At 44.4% G+C, this 15,843-nt stretch overlaps 1 protein-coding gene across 2 annotated transcripts in view; it reads right to left on the bottom strand.

The window, feature by feature from the left end:
* Window positions 1-15,843, bottom strand: part of PRKG1 (protein kinase cGMP-dependent 1) — a 379,974-nt gene that overhangs the window by 140,345 nt on the left and 223,786 nt on the right. For both annotated transcript variants that reach the window (XM_021537071.3, XM_021537070.3), the window contains exon 4: window positions 294-399. In XM_021537071.3, coding sequence (XP_021392746.1) covers window positions 294-399 — 106 coding nt within the window. The remainder of the gene's footprint in view (window positions 1-293; window positions 400-15,843) is intronic.

Here is a 15,843-nt window from a genome sequence, read left to right as displayed (position 1 = left end):
CACACTTTGAATGACTCATATGAAAGCTTGTCTCTCACCCCTCAGCTCTGGGACTCTTTGCCAATGAATAACTCACAACAGGAATGAAACTTCCCCCACAGCAAAGCTCCCCCTCCTCTCAGGAGGATGGGCAAACAGCAAATAAAAATCATCATCATCATAATCATTAAAACCAAAAGAGATGAGAAGGAAACAAATCAAATACTGCACTCACAAAAAGACAAAAAAAAAAAAAAAGGCAAGAGAGGACGGCAGTTTCATGGGATTTTTGGATAAATAAACAAGTGCCATACCTTTTCAAAAATTCCATATACTCAGTATGCTTGATGAGGCCAGTCCTCATCATTATTGTTTGAAAACATTGCCGATCAATAGCCCAAAGTTTCACATTTACGAGAGCTGGAAAAAACAAGACAAGGGGAAAATGTGATTAGCAAAAAATGTCCAAATTCCTGTTGTGAACTGCAGAGGAAAACGATGTCATTGGTGAGGAAGCAGGGGAGTGGGGAACGCTGCAAACCAGGAAATTCAGCTGCTGGACATGAAAGCATGCACTGAAAGGATTGGGAAAATCCTGAAGGTGGATGTGAGGTTTTGGAAAGGTGGCCTGAAAGCAGCTGGGAGAGGAGGAGAAATCTAGGAAGGCCAAAGGTGAGCAAGGATTTGGGGTCAGTTCATCACAACCTGAGTGATTTTGGGACAGTTTTAGTATATTATCCATTATTTTAGTGCAAAATCTATTGAGGTTTCATCCTACTCCCAGATTCCTCGAGGAAATCTCCAGACCCAAGCCCTGTTACACCCTGGTAATTGAACACCTCCCAGCTGGGGAGGTTTTGAGCCATTCTTTTCCAACTTTACTTTTGGGGTCCCTGCTGAATTCCAACACTTCTGAGTCACTCACCAAACATCACATCCTATTCTCCAGGGGCAAAATTCCATGGTAAAAAAAAATGAAAAGCAGTGCATAGAGAGTAGAAACCCAAAAGGTCCAGTTTTCATCCCAGCTGTGCCTTAGACATTTGCATTAACCACAAATGCTTGAGTATATCCAGTTTATAACAGGGCTTCTCCTTAGAGAAACAGCTTGATTAAAACTATTCCAGAGACCTCTAGACTCGTATTAATTTCTTTTTTTCAGACAGTAAATGCAATCAATTCCATCCCCATACCCCCATTTGACTGCGGGAAACAGCACGAAGCAAAGAGACTTTCAGCAAAATATTTACAAATACTCTCACTGATAAAATCCACGAAATGAATGGGCTTTGATTTGCTGGTCCTTCAGTTCCCAAACCTCCTCCTTAATGAGTTTTTATCCCTAACTGCATTTGCAAGATAGAAAACCTTCAAAGTGCAAACTCAAAGATTTCTTCTTGAATTGCACGGCAGAACAGCCCTTATAACCTCTTCTGGTTTTCCACACAGAAGCTTCTCTTGGAGAAGCATTTTTAATTTTATAATCAAAGCCACACCTCCAGGGATGGGCACTCCAAAGCTCCCTGGGCAGCCCTGCCAAGGCCTGAGCAGCCTTTCCATGGAGAAATTCCTGCTGCTGTCCCAGCTGAGCCTCCCCTGGCCCAACTTGAGGCCGTTTCCCCTTGTCCTGTCCCTGTTCCCTGGCAGCAGAGCCCGACCCCCCCATCAGGAATTGTGGAGAGGTGCCACTCTCATTTTACATCCATAACACACTGTTCTATCCTATATATTTTAATAAAATCCTATATATTTAGGATACCCTATATATAGGATATATATGCTGTATATCTTTATATATATATATATTTATATATTACATACATATATACCTATATCTTTAATATGTCATATTCTACACTAAATTCACATACCAGTCCCCCTCAAAGTCCATGGAGCCCAGGAAGTCAGTGAAATGCAGACAATACACTTCTGTATTAATTAAACCACTAATCACACCTTATATTCTCGTTACTCCTGCCTTAATGACAAACAGCTGCTCTACTAAAGGCTAATCAGAGTAGAGATTTAAATGTCAGTAGGACCCTTAGAATCAGCATGAGCAGCATCTCCTGTTGTGCTGGAAGCCCTGTCAGGCTGAAGAAACAGGAGGAATTCTGTGGGATTTGATGCCTTTAAAGTCTTCAAATAGGAGCACCCTGAGATAAAAAATATATCTTTGGGATATGTCCCACAAATTCAACATCCACTGGGAATCAGAACAGACACAGACAGAGATTCCCTGGCCCATCCCTCTCCACAGAGCCTGTGTTGGATGCTGCAAGTAAAATAATATAAAATATCCCATTCCCTGACTGCAGGAGGCACAGCCAGGAAGGAATATAAGAAACAAAACGACGGAAGCAGATGGAACAGGAGTTTCCTTTCTCAATAATCTGAAACATCATCCTGCAATCAGAGCTGTTTTGCTACAATTTAAGTTTATTGCCTCTTTTACACTTTTTTTTCCCAAAAAAACGCCACAGCTGGGGCTCTGTTTGGTCTTTGGAACAGCATACAACAAAATCTCTGCTCATCCAAAAACCCCCAGGAGTTTGGGCAGGGGTGCCCAAACCTGTGATTTCTTTATGGCTGCAGCTGTAGGAGCTCTCCAGGTGAGGGGATTGGGCACTGCAGAATATTTGAACTGCACGTTGAAACAACAGATTGATGGGAATTGTGATTTCTGACAGATTTCTGCTGTGGTTCAAGGCTGAAGACAAAGCAAATGCTGCTGGAGAAACAAGGAAGGGATGGGGCAAAAGTATCAGGATTTCCTGGGTCAGAACTGTGTGGGGTTGGAGATGTTATCATTAAAGTTTAAATTTGAAATTCTTGCCATGGTTAAGCCCTAATTTCTGATTGAAGCTGACTGAAATGATCTAAATCAATGATTTCAGTAAATTAATCAAACTCCTCTTGCCATCAACATGCCTGATTAAAGCAAATTTAAAAGCTCAATAAACAATTTCAAATTTTTTTTTCCAAAAATAACTATTTTCAAACTTTTCTTCCTATTTATTTACCTGGCAACCCATGAAAATATATCCAAATTGAAAGGGGTGAAGAGAGGGGTGCAGATCCAGCCCAAAGCCTGGGATATGTCCCAGCTGGTTCACCCATGTCCAGAGCCTTCTCTTCTCCAGGCTGAACAGCCCTAAATCTCTAAATAACAGGGATCATTCATTATTTAACCTCTCCAGGCCTTAATTCTCTTTAGTTTCAATACTTCCATCACACCCCCAGCCTGCCAAAGGACCAAATTTGGGCTGTTTTGCTTCATTTCTTCTTGTGGATCCAGTGGCTGAAGATCATCAGCTGCTTTTTTCCCTTTCTCACATGCAGAGGCAGTGAAATAAGGGGGGAAATGCAAAGTTTTAAGTTAAATATTTCCAGAAGAGCAACCTAAATGCTGTTTATATTATTTAATATTATATATTTTATGTTAGGTAGGTGGGGAAGTCCCAAATATTAAAAAATCCTTGAAATCAGAGCAGCCAGCAGGGCCATTATTTCCCAAATGAAATGCAATATTCACATGGCCCTGCATTCTTTAAACATCTTCCCAAGTTTTTTATGTGCTCGTTGAAGCCTTCCCAAATTTTTTCAAAGATCACCAAGTGTATCACCCTCAGCCCAAGTGCTGCTGGCAGCATTACCAGACCTAAAAATTATTATTCCTTTGCACCCCAAGCTAGAATTCATCAGCTCACTTTGGCTTTTGGGCTATTTTATCCCAAAAATTGTTTGTTTATCTGCCCTCAGGCAAAGAAACAGCTGCAACTCTGTGTGTCCTCAGGGCTTTTTTTGGCAGAAAAAGCATCAAATTTCTACTTCTATTTAACCATCCTCCCGCCTGGGTTGGGTTTTGCAGGGAATATTGTGGAAATTACCATGGGGGGAAAACACAGCCCTTTCCAGCTGTTTCTGGTCTCTCCTGTTTCAGGTATGAAATGATGCTAAAAGCACATTTAACTGAACAGGAGGAGCACATGGAATTGCTTTATCCCACCAAACACTCTGGAATCACGAGGGAGGCTCCAGAATACAGCATGGAGTGATGGCCAGGTTGCATCCAAGGGCTGGAGCAGGAATAAATTCCTTTATTCCCAGATGTTTGTGTCCCAAGTTTCTAACAAGAGCACTGGGACACGGATGACTCCATCCTGCTATCCCAATTTCCAGGAGGTGCTTTCCCATTTTTCCCCAGGGAGGTTTTGACAGTGAAGGAGTCATTTTAATTTGGCTGAGGATAAATTAAAGGCAGAGACAGAGAAAACCTCCCAGTGCCAGAGGGTGGGGTTAGATGGGATTTTGGGAAGGAATTGCTCCCTGGGAGGGTGGGCAGGCCCTGGAATGGATTTCCCAGAGCAGCTGGGGCTGCCCCTGGATCCCTGGGAGTGTCCAAGGCCATTCCATGCCTGGAAAGTTTGGGCTGCTATTCAATCCCTGGTCTCCGAGGTGACAAATGACAAATGCAGGTTTTGTGAGGAGGAAAGGAGGCAGGAAGGATGTGGGAGCTCTGCTTTCACTCCAGTCAGCTCCAGGAAGCCCAAAATTCCAAGGAAGTGTGTAAGGTTTGCTTAGGAACAACACCTGCCTGAAGAAGATCAGAGAAGAGCAAGGAAAATTGTTATTACCAATTTCTGCTCTTGAACAAAACCACCTGGAGTATTAAATATAAATATAAATTAAACAGAGTATTAAAAAGTCACCTGAAATTATTGAATTTAACAGGATTAAACAGATCTGACAACATTGATCAGCCAGGGCTAAGCACAATCAGCTGGAGCAGGTGCTGTGTAGGATCCTAGGATTTCCCTTGGAGTAATTCAATCTCCTGTCCCAACATGTCACAAAAAAACTCCCCATGAATTATTCAGGAATAACCTCACCCTGGGTGATTTGATCAACTGAAGGCCCCTGATGTTTCCCTGGTGTTTGTTTTCCTCTAACATCATTCCCAATCTTTGCTGCCTCCCCCAGATCTCTCCATCCTCTCCTGCAGCCTCCCAGTTCCTCAGCCTTAATGAGAAGTGCTGGCAGGGATTAATTAAGGAAGTGCTCAATTACAGCAGGTATTTTCCTTGGAATTTCAAACCACTTGTACTACAACCCCTGCTAATTACCCACCCTGATTTGCTCTTTTCGAGCTGTTTTACATAACCTTTCCCTGTCACCTCTTATTCCTCCCAAATCTGCTCTTCTCACATTCTTACGACACAGAGGTTTGCCCAGGTTTTTAATTAACCCTGGTAAGAGCACGAGCTCCCAAACTACCACAGAAATCTTCTCCACTCCTGCACACTGAAAGCTGAAATAATTCAGAAAGAACAAGCTGGAGGCCACAAGAAATACTCCCAAATCCTATTGGAGTGTGATGGAGAGGGACGTGTGCGAGGGGAGATTATTGGAAAGCCAAAAAAATTAATGGAAAGCCAAAGGCAGGTCAGAAGTCTCAAATTAAAGAACTCATTTACTTCACTGAATGTGAGATGGGATGAGAGGAAATGTCTCCAGTTACTTGGGGAAGAAAAAGAGGAAAACAAGACAAATCTCTCCTGGAAGTGGAAATTCAGCCCGGGACAAATCAGCTCACTGGCATGCCAGGAAAGGGGAATGGGGAAAGTAATAAATTCACATATAAAAGAGATCACAAATCAGTTCTAGCTCGTTGCCTACAGGAGCTCCTATCCCAAGGAAAATTAATATTCCCAATTAAAGAAGGGATCTTAACAGAGCCCTGGGTTGGAAGAGAAGATGTTGATAAATGAAGAAGTTGATGTGGGGGACCATTAAAAAGGGAACAGGAAGAACAACACTCAAAAGGCAATTAAAAAGTGCAGGTTGTTTTCCCTCCATAACCAATCCCAAACATCCCAGTGCAGGATCCCAAACATCCCTACAGGTCCCAGCACCAGGACTTTGCTGCAGGAGCTGAGGGGATCCCCCTCTCCCATGCAGCCACTCCTGCAGCAGCATCCTGGGCACTCAGCTCCAGGGTTTCCGAAGGGAAGATGTCACCTCTGCTGCTTTTAGAGCTGCTTTATAGCTTTTATTTTTTTTCTAGTTCAACTGCATAACTTGAATTTATTTTGCTGCTGCAGCTTCGAGCTGCTCCCTTGGGCTTTGGATGGGACAAAATTAAAATGTGCTCTGAAGTGATGGTCCCTAAAATGCTGAAATAGAAAGGGAAAGGCAAACTGGAGCTGTCTGGGTGTCAAGCAATGTGAAAGATCTCTTTTTAGAGGATGTTAGGAGCAGAATGATTCTGCTGAGCAAAAGGACATGAAGAGAAATGAAGGAGTTTTGGACTAAATAATATAAAATAAAGCAGTGGCATGAATTATTCTGGGATTGTAAGACTGGTGAAGCTGAAGTACACAATCCCCTCCACAGAAATGACAGGAAGAAAATGGAAATAATCACAACACTGAGATACTTGTACATCCCCAGGACAATTTCTTGTCCCTTGTCCAAGAGGCTCCCATTCCCCAGCTGGGATTTGATTTTACCATGAAAAAGACATTGAGTAAAAGGGATAGAGGCAAAAACCACACACCCTCCAGAGGCTGCAAGGAAAATAATCTCACAGAAAAGCCATGGCATGTTTGAAACCCAACTATTCTTGTGCCACCTTTCTCTTTGACCTTCTATTTTCTCTCCAAGCCTGAAATCAAAACTCACCCAAGTTTTTAAGATCTACTCCTATAAAAAGGATTTAGATGGGATATTGGGAATTAGGAATTGTTCCCTGGCAGGGTGGGCAGGCCCTGGCACAGGGTGCCCAGAGCAGCTGGGGCTGCCCCTGGATCCCTGGCAGTGCCCAAGGCCAGGCTGGACAGGGCTTGGAGCAGCCTGGGACAGTGGAAGGTGTCCCTGCCCATGGCATTGGATGGGATTTGAGCTCCCAACCCAAACCAGTCTGGAATGAACCTCAGCCATGCACAACTTGTCCAAGAACAGCAGCAGGAGTGAGGATTTTGTCTCCTTGCCCCACGCTCAGCTGCACATCTCCTGCAAAATGCTGCCCATCAACCTGCAGCTGACACCAAACAGAGCTACTCCATCGCTGCCACCTGCAAACAAAGCTGAACTTCCAGCTTTGAGCTGCAATCCCAGCAGCTCAAAGAAACACAAACAGGTAAATGGGGGCTTGGTAGCAACTGGGAGCACGAAGCAGCTCGAAACCCCAACGACACAAAAGCTTCTCTTGGTGTGATTAAAAAGAGGTACTTAGCTAAATGAACTTTGCAGTAATTCCTTGTGTTTCAACACTTTCTTTATTTCCCAAGAGCAGCATTTCCTACACAATGATTAAATAACCCCTGCTCAGATTCTTCTCTCCTGAGCATTCCCTGTTTTCCACACTGGATAGAAACCTGTCCCATCCTATAAAATCCTGGGGCTGTTTATTCCTGACTTGTAAAGGTCTGTTATAAAGGTTTTGCTGTGCTTAAATAGCACAGAGGAGTTGAAGGGCATGGGCTGCATTAATCCACTGCCCAGAGTTTGTGTGTGCCCTGGGGAAAAGCTGGGGCTTGGGGGAGTTCCTCCATCAAACAAATCCCAAATCCAAGGAGATCCCATCCCTGCAGGAGACCTGGGATAACAGACCTGGGATAACAGGATCATCTCAGATTCCCAGACTGGTTTGGGTTGGAAGGATCTTAAATCCCATCCAGTGCCACCCAGTGCCATGGCAGGGACACCTTCCACTGTCCCAGGCTGCTCCAAACCCTGTCCAGCCTGGCCTTGGGCACTTCCAGCTGAGAGATCTTTTCCAGCCTGATGGATTCTCCAATTCTAATCTGATTCTGCTCCTGTGTAGCCTCAATAACATGTCAAGTTTGACATCCAGTTGTGTTTTAGCCCATTGGCTTTTTATTCCCATCTGTCTCTTCCTGAAATGAGCTGATCTCTGGGATTTTCCCTGCTCCTGGCCTTGGAGAGCTGTGGGCCACCACAAGGAGCAGCAGCAGGTCCTGAGGAGCAGGGAAAGGGAAAAAGGCAATTCTGAAATATCACAGGAGGGAACTGTTCAGAGCCTTTTTGGGGTGTCTACTCCAGCAGTGAACAAGGAGAAACTTTGTAGGGTGGGCAGGAGCAGCTCTGGATGCAGCAGCACTTGGATCACACGTGCTGGGAGCTCTGGGAGGTGTCTCTCCACCAAAAGCAAACCAGGGTGGCAAAACCTTTGCTGTGGCAAAGCAGCACATGGAGAGTGGGGGACAAGAAGGGCACTCCCATCAACACCAGTTTACTGCTCCACACCAAACTGGGAGGCAGGTGGAAACCTAAAATCATAGGACTAGGAATCACTAATGCTGGAGAAAACCTCAAGGACCATTGAGTCTAACCGAGAACCCAGATCCACCACAAAAACACTGAACAGAGCCACTGGCAGTCACAGCTGAAATCCAGCTGTTTATGGGCAAAAATAACAAGAAGGAAAAAAAAAAAAAAAAAGATAAATATCGGGAATTTCTCTGCAGACAGAAAGGGGGATATAAAGAAATTAGGGCAACATTTGTTCAAGGGGGTTTCAGCCATGCACTACTCCCAGGGCAGGGTAAACAGCCCCAGGGTGCACAGAAAGAATTGGAAATTCCTCTTTTTGCCTGCTTTGTTTCCTCTGGGAGATGAATTTCCCCCAAATAAAGGTTCTCACCTTTATTTCCACACCACATCCAAAGGCCCCACTGAGGCTGCCAGAGCTCCAGGAGTGTTTGGCCAACGCTCCCAGACACAGGATGGGATATTTGGGGTGTCTGGGCAGGGGAGGAGCTGGGCTGGATGATCCCTGTGGGTCCCTTCCCACTCAGACGTGCAGGTCCCACCTTCCTGCCTAGAAGAGGGGTCCCCATTTCTGATCACACATCAGTTTTGGGAAAAACTCTGCCCCCTTGCCCTGAACCCCCAGAGTTGCTCCTCCAAGCACCCCACCAGCAGTGCAGGTGAGGCTGATTTCCCTGGCTGGCAGAGTGCTTAATGGGATTCACGAGGAGCTGCTTTTCCAAACCATTAAATCCATAATACCAACAGAAATAACACCGTGTATTCCAGCAGGGAAACTTGTGGGGTTTCAGTAAATGCTGCGAGGGACAGCTGGAATAAAAACATTCCCCACGCATTTACAGAAGATGTTCAGGGCCATAATGCTCCTCTGGCTCTCGATTAATACATATGTCAAATAAAAATCCCTTCCTGATATGCAAAGCATCATTCCATCATTCCAGAGGGTTCTGACTCGGGTGGAAAACACTGTTAGCTGAACACTGACTGTGGTAGTTGGTGTCTCAGCTGGAATGCTCAGCAATCACATTGAAAATGGAATACTGAGGAGCTTTTTTCCTTCCTCTAATAACATTTATTAATTATTTTGAAATGTCTGCAGTCCCCAGCCAGCAGCCAGTTTCCATAATCCACACAACACTTGCTGCTGCATCCCAAAGAGAGCAGTGAACGTGGTTAAAACACACTGAAATCTGCCTTCCCTGGAAAATGTGCTCATGGATTTTGGAGAAAATTATGTGCCAATGCTGCTGTTCAGGAGCTCTTATTTTTTGAGAGCCAGCAGGGAGCTCCGCTATTGGGGAAAAACAGACATGAAAGACTGAGCTAACAAGTGTGGAGATGTAAAATCTAGATTAAAGCTGAACTTGGTTGATTGGAGTTGAGATGGAGAAGGTGGGAAGGAGAAGGCAAAGGAGAGGTGGCCCTCACAGGGAAACCAGGCTTGGATAAAGCTCATGATACCTTGATGTAAATGAGATAAACCAAGAGAAACTGAGGTAAGCTGGGACAGGCAGAGGTAGGAGAGACCGGGGCAGATGGGATCCCAGAATCTCAGGATGGTTTGAATTGAAGGGGACCTTAAATCCCACCCGGTGGGCAGGGACACCTCCCACTGTCCCAGGCTGCTCCAAAGCCCAGAGTCCAGCCTGGCCTTGCCCCAAACTTCAGCACACGGCAGTGATGGTTCTGTGTCTGCCCCGCTTCCAGGAGGGGAGGTGGGAGAGGGAGATGATGGACACTGAGGAGAAGCTGCTCCCCTGATCCACAGGGAAGGAATTTCCAGCTCCTTTCCAGCAATGCAGGCAGCTCAACGTGTCCAGGCACAGAGGCAGAGCCACCCCAGGAGCTCTTCAGGAGAGCCCTGGAGGGGCTGGAGCGTGGCCAGGGCAGGGAAGGGAGCTGGGGAAGGGGCTGGAGCCCCAGGAGAGGCTGAGGGAGCTGGGAAGGGGCTCAGCCTGGAGCAAAGGAGGCTCAGGGGGGACCTTGTGGCTCTGCACAGCTCCTGCCAGGAGGGGACAGCCAGGGGGGGTCGGGCTCTGCTGCCAGGGAACAGGGACAGGACAAGGGGAAACGGCCTCAAGCTGGGCCAGGGGAGGCTCAGCTGGGACAGCAGCAGGAATTTCTCCATGGAAAGGCTGCTCAGGCCTTGGCAGGGCTGCCCAGGGAGCTTTGGGGTGCCCATCCCTGGAGGTGTCCCAGGAAGGGCTGGAGGTGGCACTCAGTGCTCTGGGCACTGGGCACAACTGGGACTCCGTGGGCTGGCAGGGATTTGCCAACCTCAGATCCTGGGATTAATTTCTTCCCTAACATCAGGAGCTTGGAATTCTTATTAAACAGAGAGGGGACATCACACCTCCTCCAGGTGCTTCAAGCAGATCCAGGAGCCTGCAGCCCTTGTGGAAACAGGAATTTCCTCCTCCCCTGTGTGGTACCTGCACTGGCACTAAATTCTGCCTCTTGTTTCACAGGTAACCTCTCCCAAGGGCCACGTTTCAAGCACTTATTTCTCTTGATTCAGGGGACTGTGAGGTATTTAAGCCTCAGGATTCTGATCCTGTGAGAACACAGGATGTGCTGGACAGGCTCCAAAGCTGCACATAAACTAATTTATAGATGTAAAAATGTGTAAAGAGAACAAGGGAGCATGTTCCAGCAGCTTTACTTATGTGCCTGCAGCTCCCTGGAATGCCACATGTTCATTGGCCTGTGGATCATATCCAATAATAATAATAATAATAATAATAATAATTAGTAGTAGTAGTAGTATTTAATAATAAAAACAATAATAATAATTTTATATTATATAATCTATATAATATAGAAAATTTTATACTGTTATATATTATACTAAGATTATTATATATAATAAATTATAAATAATAACATAATTACATAATTATCATATTATAAATAATTATTACAATATTTATAATTATTATATTACAGAATATATAATTAATGTAATCATTATAATTATACTTGTTTATTATTGTATAATATATTTGTGTTAATTAATATACTTAATATTAATTAAGTAATATAATTGTATAATATATTACTATATATAGTTCTTATAATAATCCATTATATATAATAAATTATATAATAATAATCAATAATATATAATATGTTATTATATATTATCTATATTATTATAATGATTATTTTAATTATATTACTATTATTACTATTATATATGTTGTAATATATTATTATATCTTGTTATATATAATTATTATTAAAATTATAATATTTATTATCATTATTATCCAAAATAATCCACAATTGACTGCATGAGGCCTCTATTGAGAGTTAATTTGATCTCTGCAAATCTGACATGAAGGATGAAATCAGACTGAGCCGAGACACAGCCAGAGCAGCAGCACAATCCCAAAACCAGCTGGTTTTCCATAGTTATTCCTTCCCATGCTCCTGTTAGGATCATGTGGGTGCCTATTTGTGATTTTGGCTAGGGACAATTTAATCCTTAATGTTCATTTTATCACTTTAAAACTTTGGGGTTTGAGTTCATCAGAGAGAAGCTGGAAGGTTTATTAAAGATGGATCCTCTGTAGAAATTCTGGTGGGAATTCCAGTGGAACACGCTGTTTTTAATTGAGTTTTAATAGCAGACTTGAAGGCAGCTCCAGTTCATTTACTGAGGTCTGGGAGTTTTGAGAAGTTGCTTTTAATTTGGAGCTTGAATTGTATTTTCTCCTCACTTTCTCCTCCATAAAAAAGTAAGATTTTGTCTTACAGATTTGTACGAGAAAGAACAAGTTGAGCTCACCAGAGTGGAAAAAATATATTCAGAACTAAATATTGCAGAGGAATGAGGAGTTTGAAAAGTCCATTGCCTTAAAAAGACAGGAAAAATAGCCAATACTGAACTGGTATTTAAAGGAAGCTGCATTTAAATCAATCACACAAAGATGGGGAGTGGAACCAGAACCAAGGGCAGGGTCAAGTGCTGGAAAATCCATAAGTTAAGATAAATGTATAAGTGGCTTATTTTAAGCTGAAAATTCTCAGCAAAATTCACTGAAGAGGATCTGTGCCACAGGACAAGACACGTGGGAAATGGCCAAGTCAGAATTACTGAGTGACCTCAGCTGGATCCTTTTTTACCCCAAACTAAAAAGCAGCCTTGATCCCAAATAACAGTGCCCCAAAGAACTGCTTCAGATCTGCTTTATGCTGGAAATACTCCCATTTAGTCCCCATGAAAATGAAAACTCCCAACTTCCACCCCATGGTCAGCTGTAAATATAAAACAAATTAAGAGAGAAATGAGGAAACTTGAAATTAAAAAGAGAAGAGAAAAAGGAAAGTAAAAGTCAGTGGTGGCATTAAAAGCATCTTGTTGCATCCTAGAGAATTTTGGAGGAAGTAATAACCAGATATCCCCGAAATGACATGAAATGGAGCAATAAAAAAAACTAAAGAGTTTAAGAAGGAGAAAGGCAATCTTTTAAATTGCTGATTGTACCTGGATGAGGGAAAAACAAATGAGGGACAAACCCATGGTGAGGGACCCAACAGAGATTCCTGAGGAGCATCAGGCAGAAGGTTGAGAGTAAAATCTTTTCCAAGAGGAAAGAGATTCTGGGATACCAGGATTTAAAACAAGGCTGCAAAGGAGAGGAAGTGAGGGAAGAAAGGCTGGAGCAGGAACCCCTCTGAACAGACCCTTCTGCTTCCAGCCAGGAGAAAAGGGAACCAAAGAAGGAGCAGGAAGCACTTCCAGAGAATACCTGGGATAAGGGATGGCTTTGAGACACCTGAACTCAGGGTTTCTCACGGGATTTTTTTCAGCACATGTGCTGAAAATCAAAAAAATCAAACCTAAAGATAAAACCTAAAGATAAAAACCTAAAGATAAAAGCCCAAGAGGAGCTGCTGGACACTGTAGAACCCACAAATCAAAGGGGATTTTGGTGCTGTAGAATGCACAAATCAAAGGGGATTTGGTGCTATAGAACCCACAAATCAAAGGAGATTTGGTGCTATAGAACCCACAAATCAAAGGAGATTTTGGTGCTGTAGAACCCACAAATCAAAGAGGATTTGGAGCTATAGAACCCACAAATCAAAGGAGATTTGGTGCTGTAGAACCCACAAATCCAACGGGATTTGGTGCTGAGGGATGGCAAATGATGCATGAGGGGAGAGATGAGACAAGGGTGTCGTGGCTGGGCAGGAGTCACCACACAAGGACCCCTCAGTCACCAGCTCCTTGTTCAGCACGGCCAGAAAAGACAAAGGGACTGGGAAAAGAAAGGTGAACCAAGGAGAAAATCCTGCTGTGGTCCCTCCCTCCAATGCCACTTTGCCAGGAGGCTGAAGGAGAGCACAGAGGAGCACGGAAAAGGGCAGGGGACGAGGATTAGGGACATTAGGATTAGGGAGGGATCTGGTCCAGGTCTTTTAGAGGATCCAAGGGAGATACAGCCTCCTTCTGATGGGCTTGGAAACGGCAAAAGCAAATCCTTAAAAGAATCAGCTGGGATTTGCTTTTACTGCCTATTCCCTGACAAAGAGAAACATTTGGAAACATTTCTGTTTCCAAACAGAGCCTTATGAAATCACCAACCTCATTCCCACCTTCAATATTTAATCTCGTGTTTATTCCCTATTCCTGGAATCAGGTGACACAATTAGGGGACATGGATCAAAGCTGGGACACCTACATCAGGATCCAGATTTTCCTTGGATCCTCTCCAAGTTTGAAATGCAAGAGAAAGGTAAGAACATGAAATAGTTGGGACATTTGGGTTTTGGATATTTCTGAGCAGCTCAAAAACACGACTTGCTGGAGATGTCCTATGGCATGGCTACAAAATTATCCAGAATTATTATCCAAAATTTCTGTCTTCTGCCCATAAAATATCACCACAATCTTCATTACCAGCATCATGGAATGGTTTGGGTTGGAAGGACCTTAAAACCCATCCAGTGCCACTCCTGCCATGGACAAGGACACCTTCCACTGTCCCAGGCTGCTCCAAGCCCTGTCCAACCTGGCCTTGGACACTGCCAGGGATCCAGGGGCAGCCACAGCTATATTCCAAGGTACATTTTAAATATTAAAAAAAAAAAAATTATAAAGCAATTATGAGGGCTGGGAGTGATGAAGATGCTCCACATGGGACAACACCTAAAAGGAAAAACTCCATCACCTAAAAGAAAAGCTCTATTTGTACAAATCCACCCATAGTTGTCAGCAGCTGAACTGGTTCTTCCTGAGCTCTTTTGAATTCAGCCAAATGTGCAAATCTCATTTAAAATACTCAGGATATGGACTTGAGGCCACATCACTACTTTTTGGGTTGTTTGGGGTTTTTTTGCTAGTGCAGTATTCAATGACCTAATCTGGGAATCAATCAAAAATCACTCCAGGATCTTATATTTCTTACTGGTGCCAGGAGTCTGGGTTTGGATTGACCCCAAACTCTGTCAGGTGTAACCTCAAACCCCAAATCCCTACAATAGTTAACCCAAAGTATCCCCTGAGAGGTTCTCCCACAGGAATCCCTCAGTGGTTGGGTGATCCCTGAGCCCCACAAGGCATTTCCAGACCAAACCCTTCTGGGATTCTGTGATTATTATGCAAATATCACACCCTGGCATATCTGGAAAGCCTCTGTAATTCACATGGCAGCCCTTCCTTGTCTCTCCTCAAAAAGCTGCATCCTTCTCTATCAATTTCCCAGGAATGTAAATTATCCCAGCGAGCTCTGTGGTGTAATTAAGCCATAATGTTGATTACATACTCAGCCTCCCAACAGATTGTTTATTCCTCACTATTAGCATACAAATATCCCAGGTACTCATTCTCTGTCTCAAAACTTGGCCAGGTTGTTCTGATTTCAAGGCAGAACACAGGCCCAGCTCACTGAATCCCAGGATCCCAGACAGGTTTGGACTGGAAGGGATTTTAAACCCATTTTATCCCACCCCTTGCCATGGGCAGGAACACCTTCCACTGTCCCAGGCTGCTCCAAGCCCTGGCTTTGGACACTGTCAGGGATCCAGGGGCAGCCACAGCTTCTCTGGAAATCCATTCCAGTGCCTGCCCACCCTCCCAGGGAACACTTCCATCCCAATATCCCATCTAGCCCTGCCCTCTGGCACTGGGAGCCATTCCCTGTGTCCTGCCCCTCCATCCTTGTCCCCAGTCCCTCTCCAGCTCTCCTGTTGGCGCCATGGCAAGGGGAGGAACTGGATGAGTTTTAAGATCCCTTCCAGCCCAAACCATTCTGTGATGCAGAAAGCAGGAGCAGGGAGCTCATTCTGTCCCTGCACTCAGCCCTGGTGAGGGCACACCTCGAGTGCTGTGTCCAGCTCTGGCCCCTCAGTTTGGGAAGGACGTTGAGATGCTGGAGCGCGTCCAGAGGAGGCACCGAGGGTGGAGAGGGGCTGGGAACACAAACCCTGTGAGGAACGGCTGAGGGAGCTGGGGGTGCTCACCTGGAGAAAAGGAGACTCAGGGGTGACCTTGTCACTCTCTACAACTCCTGAAAGGAGGCTGTGCCCAGGTGGGGTTGGTCCTTTTCTCCAGGCAGCACT

This window comes from Lonchura striata, chromosome 6, assembly GCF_050655825.1.
Source record: "Lonchura striata isolate lonStrDom1 chromosome 6, ASM5065582v1, whole genome shotgun sequence".
NCBI lineage: Eukaryota > Metazoa > Chordata > Aves > Passeriformes > Estrildidae > Lonchura > Lonchura striata.
Note: the sequence above shows the minus strand (reverse complement) of the source record. Positions and strands in the feature narration are given on the sequence as shown.